This window comes from Pseudochaenichthys georgianus, chromosome 21, assembly GCF_902827115.2.
Source record: "Pseudochaenichthys georgianus chromosome 21, fPseGeo1.2, whole genome shotgun sequence".
NCBI classification, from domain to species: Eukaryota; Metazoa; Chordata; class Actinopteri; order Perciformes; family Channichthyidae; genus Pseudochaenichthys; species Pseudochaenichthys georgianus.
This window is the reverse complement of record NC_047523.1, coordinates 29,520,375-29,547,243: the sequence shown is the minus strand read 5'-3', so window position 1 is coordinate 29,547,243 and position 26,869 is coordinate 29,520,375. Positions and strand designations below refer to the sequence as shown.

Sequence of the window (26,869 nt, the reverse complement as noted above, 5' to 3'; positions counted from 1 at the left end):
TCTTACCCCGTTTCCAACTGAGCAATCTCTGCCACTGGTTACCTCTGATACTTGCACCACCTGTTTTATCCATTCTCCAAAGATAGTAGACTAACACGTTTTTCTAAGTTAACATGGCCTTTGCATTTGATCTTGTCCCGACCTGCATAAGAAATGTAAAATACTCTGTGGTTCACCTAACAACAAACCAGGTGTACCTGAGCTCTGCCTGGTGATGCAGGTCTCCATGGAAGAAAAGCACAACAGATGTCAAGTGTCCTCTGGGAATTCTTTCTTCACCTAGAAAAACCAGAGAGGTCTTCCTCTGCACATCGTACAGGCAGTGAGTGACAACAAACAATAACTGGAGGATAGAGAGCAAACTATATGTGCCACTGTCAAGAAACATACATGCAATGTGTGTGCAAAAGACAACACATTATGTCTTCTTCATTTGGGTTGATCTGACCAAGAGAAAATGTTTCCAATAACTATTAAAATAAAAAGGAAAAACAAAATATGTATAATTAATTTACATTTGTTACACAAGTGGAACATCAAGAGCGGAAACGTGAAATGAATAGCCTGATTGCAGAATTTCTTCATTCAATTTACATGTAGTACTATTCAACCTGGGAGCCTAAGGATTCAGATGGTGTTGTAGCATGAGGGTTAGCTCAGCGTGGGTTTGAAACTTGAGACTCCTACAATATCATATGTATTAGCCCCAGTTTGGGATGTAATTACCAATGTTTTATCCCTGGTTGAGTCCAGTATTATCTGATGCCTTAGCCATGGTTTGGTCTGTTATTTTAACTGGTCTTTTGACTGTGTGCGGTTTTGAAATTAAGATGTGGGCATTACATAAAGCAGGCAGGATCTAATAAAAGACACAATTGAGTTGCCTTAGGGGAAATATAGCATACAGCTCTTTTTGAAAGGATAACCCAGTTGAGACTCAGAGTCACAGTAGGCCTACACAGCTACACCTTTAATAGCAACACAATTGTTGACGCTAATACACATTTATATCTTGCTCTTGAGGGCTCTGAACTTTCAGAGCAATTGAAAGTACGTTATAAATGTTGTTGTATCCACAGAATACAAGGATACCAAGCAAAAAAACATTGTATGAAACAGTCACAGACACATTTATATATTTATTAATTTTTGTAAGTGAAAATACATTTAGAAATACATTAAAGATATACCGTATAATAATGTGTGTTCTGATTTATTCTCAATTTACATTTTATTTATTTCCATATTTATTTATTCTTATGTTTATGTATTCTTGTACTTATTTCCACATTTATTTATTTCAGGTTTTTTTTCTCAAATTGTATTCCTGTATTTATGCATTTTTATTTTTTTGCACTCATGTCATGTTCTGTCCTGCATACCTGTGTGCCAGTTGTGTGCATACAGGTAGAAAGTCACTCAAAATCACATCACACCAACACGTATAGTTGGGTGTTCATTGATAAACCACATTGGTGGTCCAGAGGTCTATGCACTGGTTTTTCATGCAGGTGCTTGAGGTTCAACATCAAAGGGAGGGGAGGGACATATTGTGTCTTCTGCTATGCTGATGTTAAATCTGGAGAAATTGTCCCCACCACTTTTTCTAACAAAGTGACGCCCATGGGTCACAGTGTTTACTGCTTATTTGTGTCACTTTAGCACCTTCACACAGCAGAGGAGCAGCGTCGCTGTGGGTGTGAGTCAGAGAAGTCGTGTGGGAGGAGTTAAAGTAAGATGGCTGCGGGAAAAGGAAGAGTGTTTGAGAAATCATCAAATGGGATGTTTATCAGTCTCTAACAGGATGCACAGCAGCCCGAATGAAGGAGTGGTTAATGTGTCAGCTTCCCCAGCTCAATATTCTCTAGCTCACCAGTTGTCTCCAGGTCACTTGCGTGCTGCTCATCCGTTTACTGCTCTGACATTGTGGAATTCATTAGCAGCTAGTCGTTAGCAACCAGCGCTAACTCACAAGCAACCAGCTAGCAGGTATCCGTGGAAATCAGGAATAACTGTTGAGAGTCCTACAAATAACAAAGGTGAGTGACTATTTTACCACCTTTTTAAAAAGACACTTCAGCTCGGTTAATTAAAGATAAACATGGTTGACATTCCTAACATAGCTAATTATCAGTACCAAGTAGCTGTCCCGCTACATCATCTCGCTATTGAAATGCATTGATTGTTGTTTTTCGGCGGACCCCAGCGTAAGCCGCATGTGTTGGATAATGTGAGATCTGGCACTTGGTGATGACTAAAAGATCCGGTTTGAAGCACAAATGCTATAAGATGACGTTAATTAAACAACCGGTTGAAATGCAAGGTCGTCCTTTTTGGTGTTTGAGAGCTAGGTGCGCTAACAGCCTGTCAGACTGAAGGGGACACATGACCCAAAACACCGCAGTGACTGATGGCTGACTTGTTATGATACAATATGGGACAGCCTGAATTACATCAGACGATAATGGGTTTTCCTGTAACTTTACTTTGGAAGTCAATTCTGCTTTAAAAAATGGTGTGGTTTCTTGATCAAAGGCACATCGCTTAAGTTATACTCCCATCAAGTACTTTAACATCATGTGTTATGATAGAGATAGTAATTTACTCAAGTTTAGTGTAAGATATTGAATGCCAAGGTGCTTTCTGAAATGTGTCTGCAGCACAGTCTTCATATCCGTTGTAACAGCTGCTATGAAAAGTCACTGCACCTACCAGTGCAAACACAGATGTGATCAGTGTCTAAATGTTCTACATTAAATACAAAGAGGGACAGAAGTAGAAATGTGAGGAAGGTGAAATACTGAATGTTCCTGAGAGCTCGGAGCTCTGAATGTTTTCACGCCTGTGCACACCTGGACAATTGCTTCAGAAAGCAGGTGTGGCTCTCAGTTGTAACAGTAGTCAGTCAGAGAAACTTTGGAAATAAACGTGCTTCTCCTTTCAGTCCATCTGAATGTCTCGGAGTATTTCTTGGACTTTAGACATTTTCGTGTGAGATAAGTCAAGACGAGTTGTGGTGGTATGGTGTGTTCAATCACTAACCTTTGACAAACTCTGTTGTCTTTATGAAGGCAGCCTCCCCTTAGTGGAATCTGTAGTTGAACTTTGAACTCATTTTCCAGGTGGTTTTATTATTATGCTGTGTGTGACGTGACAATAAAAGACACTTAGCATTTCCGCATGTGGTTTAGAAAGTGTTGCATGTTTAAGCTGAGGAAGACTGGCCTGCGTGCATGTAAGGTAATTACATTCATGGTGTAACAAAAGATTGATTTGTCAGGAGGTAATTTTGCTGTAGATACATTTAAGTTTTGAGCCTTTCTGGGTTGAGTGTCTTGGTATGGTTTCATTTTATTCTAAGAAAAGTATTTGCCGGGTAACAAGACTGAAGAGAACTTTGACTCACCTGTACAGAGCTTGTGAATCATTAAAGGAAGCTAAGACGTTACATTTCTCCTGCATTCTTCAGTGTGTCGATCATTAAACGGCGGCTTTATGAGAAATGTAAGAACAGAAAAGCATGGTGCATTATTGATTTAGGGGGGCCATCCGACCTTTATCTGACCTAAGTCCATGTCATGTCATGACTTCAGTCAACATCATGTGGTGTTAAAGGTCACATGTCATGGCCATTTCCACTGATCATAATTCCATTGTTGAGGTCTACTAGAATAGATGTATACTGTGCAATTTTCCAAACTCACATTGGTTTCGCATACAGCATCTCTCTAAAGTATGTGTATTCACTCTCTCCACTAAACGGCTCGTTGCAGCTCTTGCCCCCCCCTCCCTGTGAGCCCAGTGTGCTCCGATTGGGCGGGACCAGTCGGGACGTTGTGAATCGCGCTAAACTCCGTGGAGGTGTGATTTCCTTGTTTTTCCGATACACAGCGAAACACAGCCAAACTCACCCTGAGCACACACAAAGTCACAGCCGAAGTAAAAACAATAAGTGTGGCTTGATGTTGAGTAAGAAAAAGGTTGATAAAAGCTGTGAGAATGGGTCTGCAGAGAGAATTTCGCCGCGATCCCAACTGTCTGTTATCAGCCTGCAGCCAGGGAGGAGAGATCAGCAGAGCTGCCTGCACTGAGTGTGTGAGGAAGTCCGTGGATTGGTCAATTTGGACCAATCAGCAGGGGCTTAACATTACGGACATATTGCGCGGACATAATGTAACGGCTCCACGGATTGGTCCATTTCGTTCAGGGGACGATATGACATCATGATGTCCCCGGAAGAATCAAATGGACAGTGACGTATACATGGTGTACATGGTGTACTTTGAGGGTTTTGACTCTGCAGACCGTTTATATGCATAAAAACCTTCATAACACACAAGGGGATGGGTAATAACTGGAAAAGCATGACATGTCACCTTTAAATAATAAAATAAATCAACATAAAGGTTTATTTATATATGCTTCTTAATAGCAGTCTGGCATTGAACTCGATAACCTGTTGAACCTTTCCGGACCAATTAGTGTGGTCCTATGGATTATTGACTAGCACTAACACTTAGAGGATGAAAGCCAAAAGGTTTACAGCAGTAGCTATATTATTCCATGCTTGATGGACATTACCTTAGAACTACATTTTCTCCAGAGAATCAGGTTTCTCCTGCAGTTAGTACTTTGGTAACTGCAACCTGTTGTGGAATATGCAGAATATATGAAGTGTTTACTTGAAGGTTGGACTCAGATGTTGGGTCCCAGCAAGAAAAGGCATCAAAACATCCAAACTACTCTTGCACTGCATTATCCGCTTCACCACTGTACATCCGTTTAGTCTTTTTCAAATAATCCCCCTAATACACTATGCACTACTTCCGGCAGATACTTTTAGGAGCTCTTAGGAGCTCCACATTAGTGTTTTAAGCTATGCTGTGGAAAAGCTGTGTATGTTTAACAATTCTAACAGTTGAATATTATTCGAGATATTTTTAACAGCATGTTTTCCACAATTGCTCGCCATCTGGTTATTGCAGATAGTCGAAAGTAACACCATCACTGAAATGCAAAGGTGTCCCTGGTTTTTGAGGTTTGATCTTAAACTGTCCGTGCTCGTTGCTTCACCATGACTGCTCTCTTTTCTCTTTACCACCATGCGATTATGCAACATTGATCAAATACTGAATATACTTTGGTTGTCGGATATAATCACTCATGTCAATTGTTTGAGTAAAACTTTAAGCAACGAAAAGCAAGCATCTCAATTTTATAAATAATTGTAATCATTAACTTGTCTCTAACTTTGATAATAGGCAAATGAGTCAAATGTGCATGAACTACAGGTTAGACAACTTTATGAGCCTATTATGGACTGGATGTAGCTTTTTCTAGAGAGGGGCCGACTGGTTTCCCTGGTAACAACATACTGTAGAGGCTGACTAATGTGTTTGTTTTAGGAAAGCACACACACAAAGACACAGACGCTCTTCAGCACTAATGATAGATTTCTGAATCAATGGCTGTTTTAATTGTGTACATTTTACACTTAGTTAGCTATCACTTGTATATGTCTGACTGTCTGAGACCATTGTGTGATATATTGCTAATTATTGAGTAGAGAAGGTTAAGTTTGTGAATATATGTTTACATGCTGTTGTGTTGTGTGTTTTTATTTGCTCAGCCCGGAGAAGGTCCTGACTGGCTATGGAGTGGTGTTGGCTTCAGACTGGATGACAGCGTCTACAGGGGGACAGGGACATTCTAAAGCAGCAGCGCTTCTCCTCGGCGTACTCTGACTGGCAGTGACAGCTCGCCTGCACTCCCTTTCCTCCTTCTCTCTTCAGACACCCTCCCCTTCCTCCCCCCCCCGTATCCCTCTCCTCCTTCCCACATCTTTTCCTCTCCTCAACTTTTTCTTTCTGCCTTCTCTTGCTACGAGAGTCAGACTTTAATTTTTTTAATTTTCTCTTTGCTGGAACTCCGTCTCATCTTAATAGTTCTTGTGACTCTTACTGAGTCTAGTATGAGCTGGCTGAGCAGGTTGAACCCGCGGGGTCCTGGGAGTCGGTCGGGCCGCAGCGCCGCCCCCTCCAGCCCCTGCACTGCTGACCCGGAGACCTGCCTCATGGTGTTTGAGAACCACTGGAGACAGGTGAGCTGGAGACACACCTTCCTCTTAAATTCTGACAAAATTACATATTTTGTTGCGGTAAAAACTAGGGATGTCCCGATCACCTTTTTTTGCTCCCGATCCGATTCCGATCATTTGATTTTGACAATCTGCCGATACCGATTTTTCCCGATCTTTATGCAATGCATTAAGAGAAAAAAAAGGTAACAGATAACTGCTGGTCATCCAACGCGATGAATTCAGCTATCTTGGCTGTTATTGTTTTGGCCTTTTCACTGTTCAGGGGCAGTTTCTCTTTCCTTTTAAAAGTCTCTGAAAGTGTTGGTTGTTTCAGTGCCGTTCCCCGAGTGGCCGCTGTGTACTCGTCGTGTTGTTGTTGGCGTTTGTTTCTCAGGTGGCGTATTAGATTGGTCGTGTTGAACGTAGCTCTGTTCTTTCCACCACGCGGAACCTCTGCCTTGCAAACATTGCATCTGGCTGTTACACTGCCTTCGCTTTCAATTTTATAATACTTCCAAACTCCTGACATTTTCTCTGTCCCAACTCCCGAGTCACCAGCTGAACGTAGCCTCTCGTTAGCTTACTGCTACTATTAGACACTGCGCCCACTCTGTTGCCAGCTTTGAGAGAAATAAGCAACCAGGTCTATGAAAACAAGCCCAAAAGAAGCAACACATACATGATGTTGTGTAATTTTAAACCAAAACTAAGGCCTCAGGATGACTTTAAGACGTGAACATGGTCATTTTTGTTTTGTAACAATAATAAAAAAGGAATTTCTAAAAAAAAAAAAAAATTCCCGATCCCCGATTTTTTTCTCCCGATCCCCGATTTTTTGAAAATCACGTGATCGGATCGGGACATCTCTAGTAAAAACACAAGTGTTCTTTTTCATATAACCTTTGAGGTAATGACATCTCGGCTATACTATAAAAGGTTACTAAAGAATCCCCCTGTTGCAATATTATCCAAATCCATCAGCGGACAAGCTATCTGATCTTAATGCGTCATCTGTGGGCATTCACACATTTACTTCGAGCTGTACATTTGTGATCCGTTTACAAAAGACGCATGTTAACGCTGGGTATTAAAAGGTGCCAGTCATAACTTGCATCTTACCCCACAGGCAGGTTACACACACCTTAGATCCAGTGTGACTCAGATGCAAATATATTCAGGTTTTGTTTTTGGTTGAGCAGCACACGGACGCAAAATAAATGTTCAATTTTGGTTGCAAGTCAATGCCCGGTAGAATTTAAAGGCCCTTTCTTTATTTTAGTGAATGATTATCCGTTTAGACACCAAGTGTGTATGTTCACACATTCAGTTGGCTGTGCCAGTGCCAATGAGAGCGGTCAGTCAGTCAAACACAGTGTGACTGGCGTATGTCCAAACACCGACGAGTGTTTTATGGGTTACACAGCCTTGCCACTGCCTGCATTTCCTCAGAGGCACTATCACATATCTGAGGTTTGTTTAAGGCTTATTATTATTCTTTAAATAAATCTACTAGATAAGAAGCAGACGGTATTCTGTCATATGTCGCAAATGAATTGCAACATCAGCACAAGATGTAGTAATCTCGACTCCTACATGTCGCTACATGATTCCTAGTACTGTCATGCAAGTTTTTGGGTTGAAGTAAAACAGGAACACCCTTCAAAAAATGTTGTCCTTTATGCATTCATAGTTTGTAAAGAAAGGTTAGAGGCATTCATCTTTATAGTACAGTTACACCCAAGTGGATTTGAGATAAATATAGTTTTAAAAATACACATTTGTGTTGTGCAACATTCAACACATTAGTTCTGGCTTCTTGCTCATACATTCAACACAAAGAAGCACATCTCTTATCTGCACCAGCTACTTGCAGATCTGCAAAGTCATCAATGCAATGTCACGCTAACTGGTAGACCACTTGATAAATGTTGCGAAACCTCTCATGGACATTACTTTTGTCCTTCCACTATTGACATTTTAGAGAGCACTACAGTATAGATCTCACACTCAGAAACATGACACCTGAAAGAAATGGCAGACAGTCAACAAAGTGGTTTCAGACACAGCCACAGTGGGAGGGAAAAGCCACTGAAATTGAAGAAGCTAAATGGAAATCAGCCATCATGTCATATTTGAATCCTTTGCTTTTCCTACTATGAGATGTCCACATGAATGAATTGAATCAGTGTACTGACCTTGCTGCTGTCATTCTGAACTGGTTCCTGTTAGTGCTCACTGGTGTTACTTTTTAACTCCTGAAACAAGGAGATCAGTGCTAAGAGTTAAACATTAAATCACTGTACCTTTACTCAGGTCTCGTGGGTGTTGGAGCAGCAGGAGCCTTCCTCCTCCAGCGATGACCTGACGGCAGTGAGGAATCACACCGACCAGATGTTGTGTCTGCTGGCAGAGGAGCGGCCCGCTGAGAGCCCAGAGGGCGTGGCCGACGTGGCACCCATGGGCCCCATCCTGGAGCTGGTGGTCACGGAGAATATTCTGGAGTCTCTGGTTCAGTGGCACCTCCGCCGTGGCCTCGACCCAGACAGCCAGGGGGCGCTGCTCAAGCTGTTTGAGATGCTTATCGGACAGTCCCAGCAGCCTCTGCTGCAGCACACGGCCGTCCACCACCCCCTGCTGAGGCTGCTGGGAGCTTGTGCTGACCCAGAACTAGGTTGTCCTTTATCTCTGGAAAACAGCCTGGTGCTGCTGCTCAACCAGGTACATTCACCTTGAGGCTATATACTTATCTTCAATGTCTAAAATAATCTAAACAGAGTTGTTCGCTGCTGGCCTTATTTCTACATTAGCAAAATGGGAACTTGACTAAGACTAGATACCCAAAACGTTACTTTCTGATTAACATTACAATGATTAATTTGTCCTGACAGTCAGAAAGGATAACCAGTTGAATGACTGAGCCAGACTTTAATTTCAGTCAATTCCAGTAAAGCACTTACAAGGGAGGTTTGTGCTGCAGAAAGTTCATCCTGCTAATTTAGCTGCAATATGTATGTTAAAGGAAGAAGGAAAGGAAATGTTACATTTTTAGACTTGGTGCACATATTAAAACCATATCCTGTTCTGTATTTTGTGAAGCTGACCATTGAGCGGCCCAGACCAAGCAAGGAGGCAGAGGCAGCACGTCCCAAATATAACCCGGTGTGGGCATTTATTACAGCATGAACCCAATACACACAGCCTCAATCCTGCTGCTGCTGTTCACGTGGGCACAGCCTGCAGCCACCAGGATCTCACACACACTACCAGCCTCAAAACAGCCAGGGCAACAGACCCTAAATACACACTAATCAGCAATTCCACACAGGTGGGGGGGAGGAGACAACACAGGGCACCAGGTGCACACAATAAACAGCCACAGACATGGGGGAAGGGGAACACTTTTAACATGAAACCAGGACACAGAGACAGACAAACTAGTTACATAAATTACATATATTCCCATGCAATGTTTTTAGTGCTATATTACCCGTAACGGAGGCCGAGATCTATGGGCCCAGAGATCACCTACATTTCCTTACCCCTCTCCCCAGGAAATACAATGTCTTAGGAAACTTGGCTTCCTCAGGGGGGGCCGTGAAGTCGAAAAGAAGCTTCCCTTTCTTCCTCTCCATGCGCTCCTGCTGGTTCTGCGGTCTCACGCGCTCTCTCTCCTGACGGACCTTCTCGGCTATCTTTGCGATCCGCATTTTGCGCTTCAGCTTTTCCCGCTTCTTCCTGCGTCGGAGGTGCCGTTAAACGTGGAACTCCCCGCTGCCTGCACCGGCGCTGGAACCCATCACCTCCCGGACGAACTCCGGAGTTTTGGCAATTATCAAAAGCTGCGACTCCTTTCCTCCAGGTTTCCTTGGCTTGTTATTCTGCGCCGCCATCTTTCCAACCGTTCTCAATGCTTCTGCCTTCCTCTCTTCTTCCCTCTGTAACCAGAGCTGCTCCTCTTTCTGCTCTTGCACCAATCTCTGGTTCTCCGCCAGGATCTCTGATGCCTCAGCGGCAGAGTCAGTGCCCGTCGAGCCTCCTGCCAATCTGCCGTCCTGCCTCCGGAGTCTCCGTTCCTCTTCCCTTGCGAACTGCTGCTCACCGGCTGCCTGAAGCTGCAGGAGTAACCTCATCATCTCCCTCAAACAATAAAAGAGCCTCTTTTTATGTTGATCACGGAATGGTTGCTGTGAAGCTGACAATTGAGCGGCCCGACCAAGCAAGGAGGCAGAGGCAGAACGTCCAAAATACAACCCGGTGTGGGCATTTATTAAATCATGAACACAGCCTGCAGCCACAAGGATCTCACACACACTCTACCAGCCTCCACACACAGGGAAACAGAGCCTAAATACCTACACACTAATCAGCACAACAAGACACAGGTGAGGGAGGAGCAATTAGACACAGGTGGGGGGGGAGGAGACAACACAGGGCACCAGGTGAACATAATCAGGAGTAACAGAAAGAACGGGAGGGGGAACACTTTTCAAAATAAAAACACATGTGCAATATACAAGGCCTGAAGCCGTCAGTCCACAGTGACAAAGTTATCTTTGTCACAATACTCAAGTACTGTTCATAATTGTGACTCTGTGAATCCTCCCCAGATCTGTGTGTCCATGGCCCGGCAGCCTGTGGTTCTGGAGATGTTGTTCCGGGCGGCTCCAGCTCAGCAGGGCTCCACCAACCTGCTGATCTTCTCCCTCCTCGTTCCCTTCATCCACCGGGACGGAGCCATCGGACAGCAGGCCCGGGACGCGCTGCTGCTGGTCATGGCGGCCTCGGCCAGCCACGAGTCGGTGGCACGCTACATCTCTGAGAACTCCTACTTCTGCCCAGTGAGTAATGATGCTCTATTTAAGACTTTAGCCAGTTAAAGGGCGGTTACATAAGGTGCTGAATTTGGTCTTGGGTCTCTGCAGCTTCTGTATTTGCTCATATAGTCATTTTAATTGTCTTGAGGTTTTTTTTACATTGTTTAAAGTGCTTTGTTTTTAGGGGAAGGTTTGGTCATCTGTCCTATAAAAGATCTGTGTGAGAAATTGGGCTTTACAAAAAATGGACATGGCTAATTCCAGGCGCTTGGTTATACATTTTGTTACATAATTCCTATACACTACGCCTACGGTCATGACGTTAGAGGGTTTTATTTTCAATTTGAAACCACAAGTATAACTTGTCTTTATATTATTGTTTCCTTATTTATTTCCTGGTTTTGGTATCTTGGCATATTTTTGATAGCTGAACGTATTTGGGCAAAATCTATCCTTATGAAAACCCCTTAGGTGGCCCAATGGGAAGAACAGCTGTATTATTAAAGCATTTATGAATTATCTTGTTCAATTGTTAATAACTCACTAAGTCAGGCAGCGATCCGATCATTTGGGGTTGATGGTTTATTAACGTCCTCAATATCCTTTCAATATTTCAGTTTCCAATCACAAGGTATTCCACCTGGGCTCCTTTGAAAGGGAAAGGTTTGAAAATGTACTGCCTGTCTTTCTCTTTTCTTTCATTATGTTCATTTGTTATTCTCCCCTTACCTCGGCTGACTTACCAGTAATTCATATTACTATGCATACATTATCAAACTTGGCTCAATTATTTATAGCCTAGTCAATTTTGGCTTTTACGGGAAAGGGCCATCCGTTTTATTTACACATGGATAGGACCTACTCTGTTCTGATGTGATGGTTACAGACGGCTTATAATGTGGGTGTGGGTGATTCTGATGCATCAGTGATGGTGTGTGATAATGGGAGGATGTGACTTTGCACTCTGACAGGTCTGTTCATCCTTATCTACTTCCTATCAGATCTGCCTTGACTTCCTGTACGCATCTTAAAAAAGAACCACTAAACTCAAAACCCATGAGATTATGATGGTTAAGATAAACAGAACATACAGACTGCTGCTGCACATAGGAACAATGTCTAAACTACAAGAATACATGTCACTTCTAGATAAAATACAGTTAAACAATCAGCGTCAGTTTTGAAACATTTTAATTTTGTCTCCAAACTATTCAGAAGTTTGGAGCCTGGTCTGCCTCTGTTGTTGTACTTTCTTCCAGCTGCCACTAGGTGTGATTAAAGAACCATATGTTGCCAATTGCATTTTAAAACTTAAGTAACTTGCTGGATTTAAATGTTAAAGTGCTTCAGTGCGGTGCAAAGGTTTGTCGTCCAGTCTCAACAGTTACAATCTGGTGACACACTACAGCAACTGAGCAGCGCTTCAGCTTCCAAACGGTTTAGGGAGAGTGAACAGCGTTATTGAAATGCTGTGCTCAGTACGGTTGGCTTTCCCTCTGCCTGTTCACTCTTTTGTCAAAGAGCTTGCTCAGCTATTTTCTGAGTGCCCTCCTTCAGACGATCCAGTCTGACCTATTTACAGGCTAGAAGGAACAGTGTAGGGCAGTGGTTCTCAAACTTTTTTCAATAATGTACCCCCTTTGAAAAAGAAATTCAGCCAAGTACCCCCTGATCAGCGCAAAAACTATTTGTTAGGGAAGAAATGCCTATATAAAGAGGGACAGTACAGCGCTGCACCATCAGTGTCTGATTTATTAAAACAACAACATTGTAACTGAGAAACACTTAAATGCTACATTTCAAATGTTTACAATCCATCACTAAATTCATGGCAAACCAATTTTAACATCAAGCAATAACACTAAGACGACATTAGTTGCATTGAACTGATCTTTTTAATAAGTTGTACTTACAATGAGAAACATGGGCTTGTGCTTCACTGAGGACCTTTATCATTCTGACAGGGAGGCAACTGCAGTTATTACACTTTGTGTTTTGAAATATGTGTAACTCTATTAATATAAAATCCACACTGCTCAAACTTCATTACTTTTCCTAAAATTGGTATATTTATTTATGTTGGGGCGTGGGGAATGAAGAGAAAAAGATATGAGCATGGGATTTTGACCACTCATATAAATGCATAATGCTGCGCTATACTTTGCGGCCACACGCCGTAAGCAACGCTTATTGTTGAGGTCCTTTGATAAGCAGGCAGTCATATAATTAACTTGAACTAGCTAGATCTGATAGATTTGGACAAACGGGAGTGAAGTCTAACCGGACGCGAGAGAGAGATCAGATCATAACAGAGAACACGCAGGTCTTCCAGATCACAGCTCAGTCCGCTGTGACGGACCGTTGAGCGGAGGAAAATACACTAAGAGTTAGACCTAACACACTTAGCTATCTACTCTGGAACTAGCTAAACTAGTTATTAATATATTTATTCTTTACTGTCGGGTCACTTATTACAGGTTCAGCGAGCTGCACGAGACTGACTGGAAAAGAGAGCACCCCGTTTATTTTTCCCATTTTATTATCCAGAATTACTGTAAACTTTTGAATAAAGTAGTTAATCTACTATTAATAGTTTGTTTTAAATGCATTACTTGTGGTTTTTTTTTTCATTAACATAAAATAAATCTCACGTACCCCCTGCAGTACTCCAACGTACCCCCACTTGAGAACCACTGGTGTCGGGCATCAAGGGCCACATGCTCTTTGTTTCTGTCTGTGCATGCTCACATGTTCCAATCAGCTTTGTTTGACATTTCAGATGTAGTAATACACTTTTTATAACTGTAACAACCCTCTTTCTGTTTGTTACTGTAAGCTGTGCTCATCAACATTTTATCTGTCCGGCTTTCTTTTAAATAGATTTTGGGCATGTGTATATTTCCATATTATATATTTTCACAAGTCCAGCAAGCATTAATACAGTTTGATAAAGGCCATCAGCTGTTTACATGAGGGCTTAACCTCGACATTTCGGTACCACTTTACAATAAGACTACCCTTATAAAGGGTTTATAATGAGGTTATGAATTAGGCTGTAAACACTTTATTAATCATTAAGAACCATTTATAAACCAGTTCTATACATCAACACAGGCTCACTATGAACTATCAAGATGACTAAGCCTTATATTGGCTACTTAGCTAGAATCAACTCAGTGAACAACAGATACCAAGGATGCTGGCTGATGAAGAAGATAGTAAGTAAGCTAGGTAGCCAATATAAGGCTTAGCAGTACAGATAAATGTGGGCTCACTATTTGGCAAGCAACCGGTCACAGTTGCCCTGTTTATCTCATGTCTTATAAAAGCTTATTAATGACTTATAAAGTGTTCACAACCTAATTAATAAATGAATTACAAACTATTCGTAAACCCTTTTATAAGGTTAGTCTTATTGTAAAGTGGTACCGACATTTCTATCTATACATACTCAAATGTATTTATTCTACTAAAATCATACAAAAACAAAAACGTATAATTCATACACACAAATGAACACAATTAGTAGAAGCGGGAGGGCTGAAGCATAGCTTATGGGGAGTAGCCCTCCCGTGCATCATCATTAGCATCAATATAATAATGGCATTTATTTCGTCAAAAACGTATAGAAATTAAGGAGTACAAAGAAATAAAGAAAACTAATAAACTGAAAAAAAAATAAAAGTTAGGTCAAGAAAAAAGTAAATGCATATATAAGTAATACTGGGAATATCCAATACTTGTTAGCTTGAGTAATCTGCAAATATAATTGTTTTTACTTTAGTTTTGAATTGTTGATGAATACTTGAAAGGTCTGGGTGAAGTCTATTGGATACTGGCAGGTTGTTTTGCTCAAGTGAGCTATTACATATCCTGCGGTTGGTAGTTGTTGTGAAAACAAAATGTGTTTCACATGATATAAACGTGACATTTCTGACGTCTAATGGGGATCTATCAAGGGATAAACAGGACTTATCTAGGGATCTAATAGGGTTGCAACTGACTTTGATCTGCTGATTGTTCATTTGATAATTGATTAATAATTTAGTCTATGAAATGTCTGATCATTGTTAATTATTACCCATCACAAAGGCCCTCGTGACTAATTAAATTACGCTCCTACAAAACCCTAAAAAGTGTGATTGACAAAATGACAATCGATTAAACGATTTATTGTCTCGGGTTGTGTTGAATAAGGTTTATTTTAGTTTTTTTACTTTTACATTTTTTTAATCTGGAGAGTGGAAAACCCATTTTGTTTTAAGGATAAACCTATATTTGTACACGAGGGCTGCACCTACTGACCCTCATCTTCTCTTCTCCTCCCCTCCCCAGGTGTTGGCAACAGGCCTCAGTGCTCTCTACTCCTCTCTGCCCAGGAAGATTGAGGTCCGAGGAGACGACTGGCACGCCCTGCGGCGGGAGGACTGGATGGGCGTCTCGTCTATCATGCTGTTCATGAACTCGCTGGAGTTCTGTAACGCCGTGGTGCAGGTGGCTCACCCCCTGGTCCGCTCCCAGCTGCTGGACTACCTCCACAACGGCTTCCTCGTGCCCGTCATGGGCCCCGCGCTGCATAAGGTAGGAAGTGGATAGATGGAAGAAAAAAGTTACTCTGGATCACAAATCTCTTTAAGTACTGTTCATAATTGTGACTCTGGGAATCCAACGCAACTATTTGTAAAATAACGTTTTTAGAGATATTCATAAACCGACCCCTAAAGTAAACAGGATATGGTGGACCTCGCAAATGGAAATTGACCACTTGTTTTTGGCTGCTGGAGTGACTTTAAGACATTATTTATTGTGTATGAATAGTTTTTCTGGAATTTTGTTCAAAGGGATGAGTCAGAGTGAGTCAAAGCAAAACATTTATAAAAATAATTTGAGAAATTGCCTCATTGCTTGTTTCTAATCGTAGCCCTCCCATTCATATGAAAGTGTTTGCACTGCCGTCTTTTGCAGTTTTTAAACAAATGTACTTTATTGTGTCTGTTTGTAGTCGTCGGTGGACGAGATGATCGCCAGCACCGCCTACCTGGACCTTTTCCTGCGCAGCGTGTCCGAGACGTCCCTCCTCAAAACCTTCCTGCGCTTCATCCTGCTGCATTGCCACGACAACGACACCATCCTGGACACACTGCTCACACGCATCAGCAGCAACTCAAGGGTATAAAATAGATATACAGTATATGTGCCCTTATATGAACTCGTTGTGTGGGTGAAGCGTGGGCTAAGAATAAGAATTGATTGAAAGTGTGCAGAATACAGAAGCATCTGGCTTGAAAGATGAAGAGTTAAAGTCTTCTGCATCTACTGCCTAGTGTAGTGTAAATAGTTTTTAGTTGGTGAAACAACCCACAGTGAAATGTGAGTTCATAATCAGTTTCAAACACTCTTGAATAACCACTTTTGTTGTAGAAAATAAAAAAACAAAGATTTCAGTTAAAAAGGAAATCATTGGCTTTACTAACCTTTGTAGTATTGGCCAGTATAACGGTGCCACTGAACACAGGATTCCCACATATCCTGAAAAACTGTTGAACAAACTTTCGTTACGATTATGATTTGTTTTTATAATTACCAATCTGTTTTGACCATATAATGTAAATGGCCATTTATGATTTCTCAAGATAATAACATTTTGTCTAACTGCTTCCTGTATCTGCTTGTGTTGCAGCTCTGTATGGTATCGCTGAGCCTCTTCAGGACTCTTCTGTCTCTGAACTGTGAGGACGTCATGCTGCAGCTCATTCTCAGGTATGTCTGAGTCAACGTGATCACTTTGCAAATATGTTAAATATTTTGTGTTCCTCTGTCCCTAAACATGTTCAGATAGGGAATGTATTGCCCACATTAAATTGACACAATAAGATAGAATAGCCAACATTGCTAATGACTGAATTTATTATCATTTTTATAAATATTTGTCTGGTTTGCTCCCAGGTATCTACTGCCCTGTACCCATGTAATGTTGAGTCAGCGTCGTGCTATCAGGGAGACTGACCTGTACGGAAAGTCAGCAGACAAGTTCCTGTCGCTGATCCCAGAGTGCTGCCGGCTGAACCCAGCGACCTCTGCTGAGCGGGACGAGGACAATGCATTATGGGCAAAAGGTGAGCAACAAACACCTGTGTGGAAACAACAGATTCAACTAGAGAATGCAATTCCTGAAGAAATTGCTAGTGTGAATGCTTTATGCTGAAAAGCTGACGCTAAACTGCTATGCTGAAATGTAATGTGTAAGAAGAAAGTGAATCATTTAGATTAAAGTGAAATGTGTACGAAGAAAGTGAATAATTTAGATTGAAATAAAATGTGTAAGAAGAAAGTGAAGAATTTAGATTGAAATGATACATGAACACTGGGGGCTTGAATGTGTGATGAGAGAAGAAAAGAAAGTAAAAAGGCTTGGAAAAGCAGCAGAATATTTGAACTGCAAACTTCTGAACTAAGTTGATGGCGAATGATCTGTCACCATGGCAACGGCATTTGATGACACCCCATAATACGCTTAGATGCATTGATGGCTGCATCGTTACCAAACCTGTGAAGTCTTGGGCTGTTTGGAGTATTTTCACTGAAGTTATGAGAAAACCGTGTTTCCAGGCGAGCATTTTGTTGCCATGGTAACGGCAATTGAAGAAATCTCAAAACTGTCCCGAAGATGTCTTCAAGGCTGGACTGTTAGCACACTTGTGAAGTGTGTGTGCACTTTTTGAACATTTGCAGAGGTGTTATAGCGACATCATGTTTTATGGCGAGGGATGCTTTTCCATGGAAACGGCATATGGTAAGATCTCAGATTTGGCATAGAGCTGTTGAGGCATGGACCGGTGATATACAAGTGAAGATTGGGGGACGATTGGACCATGTCCATTGGACTTACAGCCACATCCTGTTTCATGGCTAGTTGTCTGTCGCCATGGCAACGGCATTTGAAGACACCCCATAATATGCTTAGATGCGTTGATGGCTGCATCGTTACCAAACCTGTGAAGTTCTGGGCTGTTAGGAGAATTTTCACTGAAGTTATGAGAAAACCGTGTTTCAAGGCGAGCATTGTGTTGCCATGGCAACGGCAATTGAAGAAATCTCAAAACTGTCCCGAAGATGTCTTCACAGCTGGACTGTTGAAGTCTGCTGCATGTCAGTTGGAGTGATGACATCATCGTGTTCCATTACACAGGTGTTTATAGTTGAGCTAATGAGGTGCCTAGACTTCAAAGGCTTCATTGTTCTGAATGAGAGATGAACCTCTTACATGTGAAACGTTTTGTGGAAGAACCGTAACAGATATCTGTGAAATTTCAAAACGAGAAGCATGTCAAGGAAGTTGAGTATCTGAAGTGTAATTTTTGTGTAGTTTCGGGTTAATAATGTGGCCTTTTTGGCAGTTTAACTAAAGGTGTGCGGCTGCTACCGTGAGGAAATATCTGCCTGAAATTACAATGGGCTTCAATGGAGGAATGTTGAAAGTTTGTCACTTCATGTCCTCAAGAGGCATTTAGTTTAATTATATTTGCTTAATTATTTGTCATTTTTCAAGCTACGAGTTGTTTTCCTACGTTTGTCATGATAAATTATGTCTCAGGAATGTAGGGTTTGGGAATTATGGCAGTTTTAAAAAAATATATGAAGGCACATTTCAAGATGTCCTCCACTCCAGCTGTGACATCACACACTCTAGTTAATGTTAAAATGTGAATAAAACCTTCGTTTTACACGAATAATGTCAGAAAGATTTGTAACATTTTAATGTTGGAATGAGGTTTCTGAGTGAAAGTATGAATGAACAGTTAGCAGTTGAATCGCATGAAGATTTGTTGAAGTCTGAAGATTTCCCCCATTGACTTCAATGTTAAAAATGTGATGTATTATGGGATGTATCTCTGGAATTATGAAAGTTATGAATGACAAAAGTAATAGCCATCGATTCCCGACCGAGCTGAACGTTTTGATGTTTGAACGGAGTTTCTGCGATGTTCAATGCGGGAGAAGAAGAGGGCCAAAATACCGGCGGAATAATAAAAATGTGTCCGTAGAAGAACAGTTAGTTGGAATGCTGTTAACAGCATTCCCACTAAATTAAGTAATTCAAGAGCACAAAATATCAATTAAGTGCTCACCTGCTGGCAAATGTCTACACCAGGGTAGGATTTTCACGGCGGCCATGACGGCCATGGCCGTCGTAGCCCCTCTGTCTGGCCATTATGCCCCACAAATAATTGTACGTCCTACGGCCACCATGGCCTTTGGGCCCCTCACACTGTTAAAATCTCGAAGTTGCTTTAAAAGCGACAGAACAGTGTTTTCTGAACTGCATTATGCTGCGTTCACAACGGACGCGATGGCATGCGAATATTCTCATTGCTCTAACAGCTGGAGTTTCACCTCGGCTGTCAGCTGTGTTTACTCCTGTCATTCAAACAGAACGCGCTGGAGCGGGGGCGGGGCTTATTTCCATGTAAATACTGTGGTGGAAACCAACTACGACAAATGTAACCTATTTTACAGTGATTTAATTGTAATACACGTTTCAAAAGAATGCTGAAGTAACTACATACTGATACCGGTTAGTAAAAAACATGAATTAATGCTTTGACAAGTCTGCAGACAAGACGGCAAGCGGAAACTCTTTTAAAATGCGTGTTTTCTGAATGGATCAATCAGGCTAAACTAACCTGCAGCTGCTCCGTCCACACTCACAACAACGTCCTAAAGACAGAATTAAAGCAACGATTGTATTCAGTTTCTAAACAGAGCTGTGAGGAGTTGATTAAAGAGACTCTACACACACACACACACACACACACACACATACACATACACATACACACACTTCACTGTGCACTGCTGAATGATGTATGTGCAGAGTTTGACCCTTGAAGGCTATTTCTTCTGCTCTGAAATTGAATATATTTGTTACATATTAATAGAATTTTAGAATTTTGGATTTGTGAATGGGAGAAGTAGTAGATGGAAAACATGCCAAACACTAATTATTCAAAGTAGAGTATTTTATTTTATATACGGTAATACTAAGGAGGCATAGGCCTACAGGATGATATAATGTTTGACATTATTGATATTAAAAAAGTGATTTGTTTTCCATGTCATTCGTGTGTTTTTCTTATCAAAAAGTGAAGTTATTTATTTGCAAGCTCCAAATCCAAATGTTTCCCTCCCTTTGTGCCCTGGCATGTGGCCTTTGCGCCCTGAAAAAATGTGTGACACCAAAGGCCAAATGGCCTTGCTCCTAAAATGACGAAATTCCAAGCCTGGTCTACACATTAATGTAATATGAAGTCAAGACAAACTTAGTGTGATGTGTTTTTTGTATCCCTTATGTGATCCCTTTTTCTCTGTACTTTAATCCGACAGCAGTAAGCAGTCCCAGCTCAGAGTCTCCAGTCCCACCCAGACCCAGCACCCCGTCCCGCTTAGCCTTCTTCATCCGCCAACAGAGCAGCGGAGGTGGATCAGGAGGTGGGGGTTCCTCTACCCCCACCAGCATGGAGCCTCCTCAGTCGGGTCCTTCCAGCTCACGCCCCCTGTCCCCTGAAAGCCCGATGCACCAGCAGCAGACTAACACAGAATGCCTGGACTGGGATTCGGGTTACCTGGATTACCTCAAAGACTCGCGGCGAGGCATCGAGTTTTGCTCCTGGGCCTGCCGTGACTGGTCGGCGCCTTATGATGGAGAAAACCCCTCCCCAAACACAGCCCCTCCACCCCCACCTCCCCCTACCGCCAACCCTTCCATGGCTATGTACCCGGAGCACTTCTCTCTCCAGCAGGGAGGGAGCAGTAACACCCCTCCAGGCCAGCAGAGGGCGGCCATTGTGGCAGCAGCTCGATCCGAGTGGAGCAGCTCAGAGCGGGACAGCGGCGAGTGGGACGTTACCATCGGCAAAAACAACTGCATCAGCCTCACTCCACGCTCCAAGAAACGCAGCCTACAGAGAGAGGAGCTCCTGCCCAAGCCTATACCTCAACTCGTCCCCTCCTCCTCGTCTTCAGCCCCCCCTTTATTGACTTCCCACCCCGCCTCGTCCCCAGCGCCTCACAATCCCACCTCCACCGTCACTGTTAGCTACCAGGCCATGTATAATGGAACATCTGGCCAGGGTGACGGGTGCTCAGACAATCGAGACAGAGGACTGGAGGTAAAGAAAGTGAAGAGGGACTTAGGGGAGCCGCAGTATTTGGATGAAAACGCAAATCAAAATGGATCCCTTGTCTCCTGCTCCCCCCAAAGCTGCACTGCTCTGCCACAGACTGCTTTTAGTAACAGTGAAATGAGTGATGCAAAATCGCTTTGTCCGAACCAGATTTCCTCTCCAAGCCCTGTCACCCAGCAAACGTCTGACACCAAACTGCTGACGGGCGACACCTCAAACCCACACAATGCATCCTCAGATCTTGTAGAAAGCAACCAGACTCAACAGTCTGTAGAAAGTCTCATCAAGGAGCTGCTGGAGCAGGCACCGGGGGAACCGCAGCTCCCGGGAGACTCCAACGGGCAGGGCATCAGCATCGAGGCGTTCACACAGGAGCTGAGGGAGCTGGAGGACAGGGTGAAGGAGCGCAGCAGAGCAGCCGTCCTGCAGGAGGACACTCCCGGAGACTCTGTGTCTTCTGAGCGGCCGGAGGAGGAACCGTCCTCAGGCCTGGAGGTGAAGCTGACGGTTGATCCAAAAGTAGAGGGGCCTGTGGTGGGCCTGTGCAGCCCTGCTAGACCCCTAAATCAACCCGCCTCTCAGCCATACACGGGTCAGACTCACATTCTTGAGCATTTATTTATTTATTGTTGTGTGTCCCTGTTTTATCCACATGCAGCTGGGCTTAAGTTAATTGTTGTCATTGTTTCTCTGTCCAGGTCCGTTCATGGTGGTTCTGTTTGCCAAGCTGGAGAACATGCTCCAAAACTCGCTGTACGTCAACATCCTGCTGACGGGCATCGTGGCCCAGCTGGCCTGCTATCCTCAGCCGCTCCTACGCTCCTTCCTGCTCAACACCAACATGGTCTTCCAGCCCAGCGTCAAGTCACTGATCCAGGTACACAAACTGGAGGAAGTTCTGTAGAGGTTTCCAAATTTGAGTATTTGGAAACCTCTTGTATGTCTAATGGAAGAAATTACAGTTTTTGGTCTTTTGTTGGAGGCATAGTTGTCTTCCAGCCCACCTCACTTCTGTGCTCGCTTGTTTTCCAAAAGCTTCGGGCGCACAAGCATTAGCATAGAGTTTATTTTGCATAATCCATTTCCGTCCATAATACATGATTCTGTAAATGGATGACTAATGCTGTAAGAAAGAGCATTTCACTTTGGCTTCAGTCAAAAGTCGGAAGTAACATTTCCGGACCAAGTAATCAGCAACCACAAGTCAGCTGCCTTTTGAAGATCATGTCAAACTTTTGTTCTCCTCCTCTAACTCACCTCAGGTTCTCGGTTCTGTGAAGAACCGTATCGAGGCGTTTGCAGCCTCTCATGAGGACTTCCCTGCCATGCTGAGGAAAGCCCAGCAGTACCTGGTGGCCCGAGGCAAAGTGGACTGGACTGACTCGCCTGCAGCGGTCCCAACCCTGCGGCGCTCTGATTCATTAGGTGAGTACAGGAACAGGAGAAACTGCATTTACATATAACGTGTGCTTCTGGTGTCTAATTGGGAAGACTACGACAGAATGACTTGCCACTCATTTAATAAAAAAATACTAAATCAAAAATATATGTGTTCATAAGGATAGAAATGTATAACATTTTATTAAGCCCCGACTTCATTTTTCCCTTTTGTAATATGGATTTCATGTGGCAACAATGTCTTAAATAGGAAAAATACTGGGAAAGTAGTCCTAATTGTCTAAGGCAGGGGTGGGGAAACTCCGGCCTGTATACGGACCGCGAGACCATTTGATACAGCCCTCGAGGTAATTTATAAACACACAATTTTTTCTTTTAAAGAAATCTAGACCGCAAAAAAATTAAACAAGTGAGTGCTTGTTTTTCCGGGCCAAGGTCAGGGTCCTTGAACACAACACCAGCCTAACGTGTCATCACGTGGTATATGTCTCGTCTGACAGGGGTGTAGTGCTGACGGAGAGCACCGGAACTTCAAAAATTGCAGTACCCATAAGGAGCCGGACACATGCCTCAGTTTCTGCGTGGCTGTGTCTTTAGTTGAAAGCCCAGTGGCATCTGTTCATCTGTCATACTGATCATACAGTCAATAACTTTGTTGTTATTAGCATCTGGTTAGCTAGCTATGCTAACGAATATAAGAAGCTTTTTCTACAACCAGTGAGGTGAAGGCACATCTTATGGAAGCCCATTTCCGCCACTTAAAAAAATTAAAATCCCCATGAAAAGTCATAATTTTGAGATAAAAAGTCGAAATGAGATAAAAAAGTCATAATTATGAGATAAGAAAGTCGAAATAATGAGATAAAGTCATAATTTAAGATACTTTATTATTATTATTTACAAGAACTGTTACGGGTCCCCGATGAGGACCACAGTAACAGTGATGATACCTGTATGGTGCAGGTGAGACAGAAGTAATGAGGACACGTTGTGTTCAGTTTCCTTCTAGATTACTTCTCCTGAGGTTGTTTTATTACACAAAATCATATAAACATATTCATTATCCTATGCATTTCAGTTTCGACTTACATTCCTCAATAACCATTCACATACCTTCACTCTGTCTGTATGTTACTCTTTTATGTGATAAACACATGTCAAATTGAATTTCACATTCAATAAAATCTGTTGTACCTTAATACAGTAATACTTAATACATTTGTATACAGTATTAACCTGTATATAATACTACTCTTCTTTTTACTTTCACTTAAAAGTAGTATTTCATGACCCCTCTAACCTGTCATGTTGACTATTTACCTTCTGCCATTAATGGCAGGTCACTAAAATGCACTACTGAAACATATTTAAGTGTAACAAACAACCTTACTGTTTTACCAACAGTAACTAACTTATAACCCTGACAAAGTACTAATGACTTGTTTTTTTATTACTTATACTTTATTACTTATTTCCACGTTTAAAGTGGTCCTCAATGTACTCACAATCCATTTCCGTGTCAAGATAAATAGGAGAACTCGAGCCAAAGAGCTGCTAGTTTGTCTGTTGTGACAAAGTATCTCATAATGACTTTTTATCTCATTATGACTTTTTAACTCATAATGACTTTTTATCTCATAATTATGACTTCATGGGGATTTAATTTTTGGAGGATGTTGTAAAACTTGAAATGGCCCTTGAGAGGAAAAAGATTCCCCACCCCTGGTCTAAAGGATAGAGTAGTTTTACAAAATAATCTAAATTCAAGTTCCACTTAATAGTTTTGTTCAGGGCTTTCAGTCTTTTGAAAGCACAGGAAACGTAGTAGGCGACCTTGAGTTCAGTGAATGTAATGTCACTTATCCTTGTTAGCACTGCACTGACTTAAACGTACTGTTTTCTTGTCCCAGTGAAGAGTCGTAAACCATCTTTGGGAGACCTGATCCTTCGCCACACCAACAGCCCGACCCGGGCTCGGCACGCCGCCCAGCTGGCCCTCGCTCACGTACGGGACGGCAGCCAATCACTGCACAGCGCTCTGTTCAGAGGAGGTGGAGGCGGAGGGGCGTCTGGCCTGGAGAAGCAAGCTGAAGCTCTGCGAGTGAAGAACGCCGTCTACTGTGCCGTCATCTTCTGTGAGTTCCTCAAAGAGCTGGCTTCCCTGGCTCAAGAGCACGCAGTCACTCTGCCTTTCCCCCAGGGCCAAGAGACGGAGGAATAGAAGGTGAAACCTTTCAGATGTAGCTCTTAGCCTCTTTTTCTTCTGGAGTAGGCTGTAAAAGAGTTAGATATGACTCTCCCCTTTCCAGAGGACGGACTGGAGCACTGAGACTTTTCTGTCACTGAAGTGGGTCGTCTGCAATGACTAAAGGCAGGATAAAAGAACTGCGTTTTTGTACCAAAATGGTTATAGGATACCTATATGACTGGAAGAATTTCCCTCATCTGTAAACTTATGATATTGTGCATATCATGTATTATATTTACATTCTATAAATAGAAGAAATCTCAGTAATTGCTTGAGATTTAGAAGCTTGTACATACACATACCATGCCATGGTATAATGTGACGCAGTAAAGCCACAGATAAAAGAAATAGAAGAACATATTGGTGCTAGTCTCTTTATGTTTTAGGTTGAAAGGATGCTTTCAGGCGGCACAGAGGAGAAGAAAGTTTTGTCCTCAACAAAATCATAAAAAACCAACACCAAAAAAAAGTTTGACAGGAAAACATTGAAAGGGTAGATCCATCAATCCATTACAAAGTGATGGAATGAGCTTTGGCCATCTCTGTACGACACAGCTTGGCTCATGTCCTCTGTCAAGGACCGGCATATAGAGAAAGCTCACAGAGAAACGGTAAATCTTCCTAACAGCATCTCAATGTCTATTATCTGCACTGCTGCAAAGACTGGTCATCAATGAACGAGATGAAAACTGGAGCACACAGGTGAGGGAGAGTGCTGCTTTCTCTCCCATGAAGCAGTGCGGCCAACACAAATGTACTGGAAATCTTTGGGTAGTGAAAACCATTTTTTAATAATATGTTTTAAACGTTTGTCTTTTGCATTTGCACCATTTTATAGACATATCAACAATGTTTGTGTGTGTGTGTGTGTGTGTGTGTGTGTGTGTGTGTGTGTGTGTGTGTGTGTGTGTGTGTGTGTGTGTGTGTGTGTGTGTGTGTGTGTGTGTGTGTGTGTGTGTGTGTGTGTGTGTGTGTGTGTGTGTGTGTGTGTGTGTGTGTGTGTGTGTGTGTGTGTGTGTGTGTGTGTGTGTGTGTGTGTGTGTGTGTGTGTGTGTGTGTGTGTGTGTGTGTGTGTTGATTTGACATTTTTTGAATAACTCCTTTCCAAAAGGTGACGCCAACCCTTCAGGCCATCAATAAGCCATTCACCTGTTGCCATAAAGGAGGCTGTATGAATGAAAGGCAGCGCTGCTTTAAAATTCATACCTGTAGTGCGCCATTTAGTCTTTTTAAAAGACCTGCCAGAAAAAAAGCAAGAATTGAAAAGATTTTTTCTAGGGAGCACTATATATAATTTACTTTGAACTGACATTTGTCCCTCATGAGGCATTCACTGACATTTCTTAGCACATTACATTTCATGAAGCTTATACCAAGAAATGTAAGTTTTCCGTTCTTAATTTCAAAATATTTTCTCTTTTGGATGAAACAGGCCAAAATGAAACGTAACTTGCTGCTATTTTTTTAACACTAACATCCATTTCATTCTTCCCATAGCTACCGTCTCTTCATTTTATTGTTAGGTACCAAGTATAAATGTGCATGTGAGGATGTGCCAGTGTTGTGATCGGCATTTCATTTATTTTATTAAGAAGTTGAATGAAGTTGCAGTCAAACAGTGTTAGAAGCATTTGCCAAGATGACATTTTTAATTCTCTCAACATTCAGCGATCTTTGGAAGTTTTTTCTTTTTATGAGATTCTAATGCTTTATTTTACAGGTTTGCGGTTTCATTAATACCATTTTCTGTAACAACTCAACAACCTATGGGGAAATGATAAGGAAATGAAGAACCTGTAAAAGAAAGCATTACTTGTGCGGCTGCTTAATTTGATCCCTTTTGTGATTTAAATTAGTTTACTGCACATTCTCGCCATTCTCTCGACTTTCAGCCGTAAAGAAGCTTCTGGAAGTGTCTGCCATCCTGCAGAATCTTTGAAATTGAGCACCACATTATTTTTTCCCCTGAACAAGTTGAGGCTCCGTCAGCTTTTCAAAGCCATACCCATGTTTGTAAATGGAGTCCTTTATGATGCTGTAACTCACTTTTCTATGGAATTTCTAGACACATTTCGTAACACCCTCCAGTTTTAATACCATTAGTTAAGAGTTTCTGCATGCAAGTTAAGGCAAGATTCATAAATAA

The 26,869-nt window shown here is 42.2% G+C and overlaps 1 protein-coding gene and 1 pseudogene across 1 annotated transcript; one reads left to right on the top strand and one right to left on the bottom strand.

Moving 5' to 3' along the window:
• Nucleotides 1–1,732: 1,732 nt before the first annotated feature.
• On the top strand, nt 1,733–25,654 carry fhip1b (FHF complex subunit HOOK interacting protein 1B). The gene is made up of 12 exons (XM_034110223.2): nt 1,733–2,039; nt 5,630–6,100; nt 8,393–8,797; nt 10,687–10,917; nt 15,229–15,474; nt 15,896–16,063; nt 16,574–16,653; nt 16,840–17,009; nt 20,278–21,669; nt 21,776–21,954; nt 22,340–22,502; nt 24,386–25,654. Exons 2-12 carry the CDS (start codon nt 5,972–5,974, stop codon nt 24,694–24,696), a joined length of 3,474 nt encoding a protein of 1,157 aa, XP_033966114.1. The 5' UTR covers nt 1,733–2,039; nt 5,630–5,971; the 3' UTR covers nt 24,697–25,654.
• On the bottom strand, nt 9,008–10,603 carry LOC139435947 (PRKR-interacting protein 1 homolog; annotated as a pseudogene).
• Nucleotides 25,655–26,869: the final 1,215 nt, after the last annotated feature.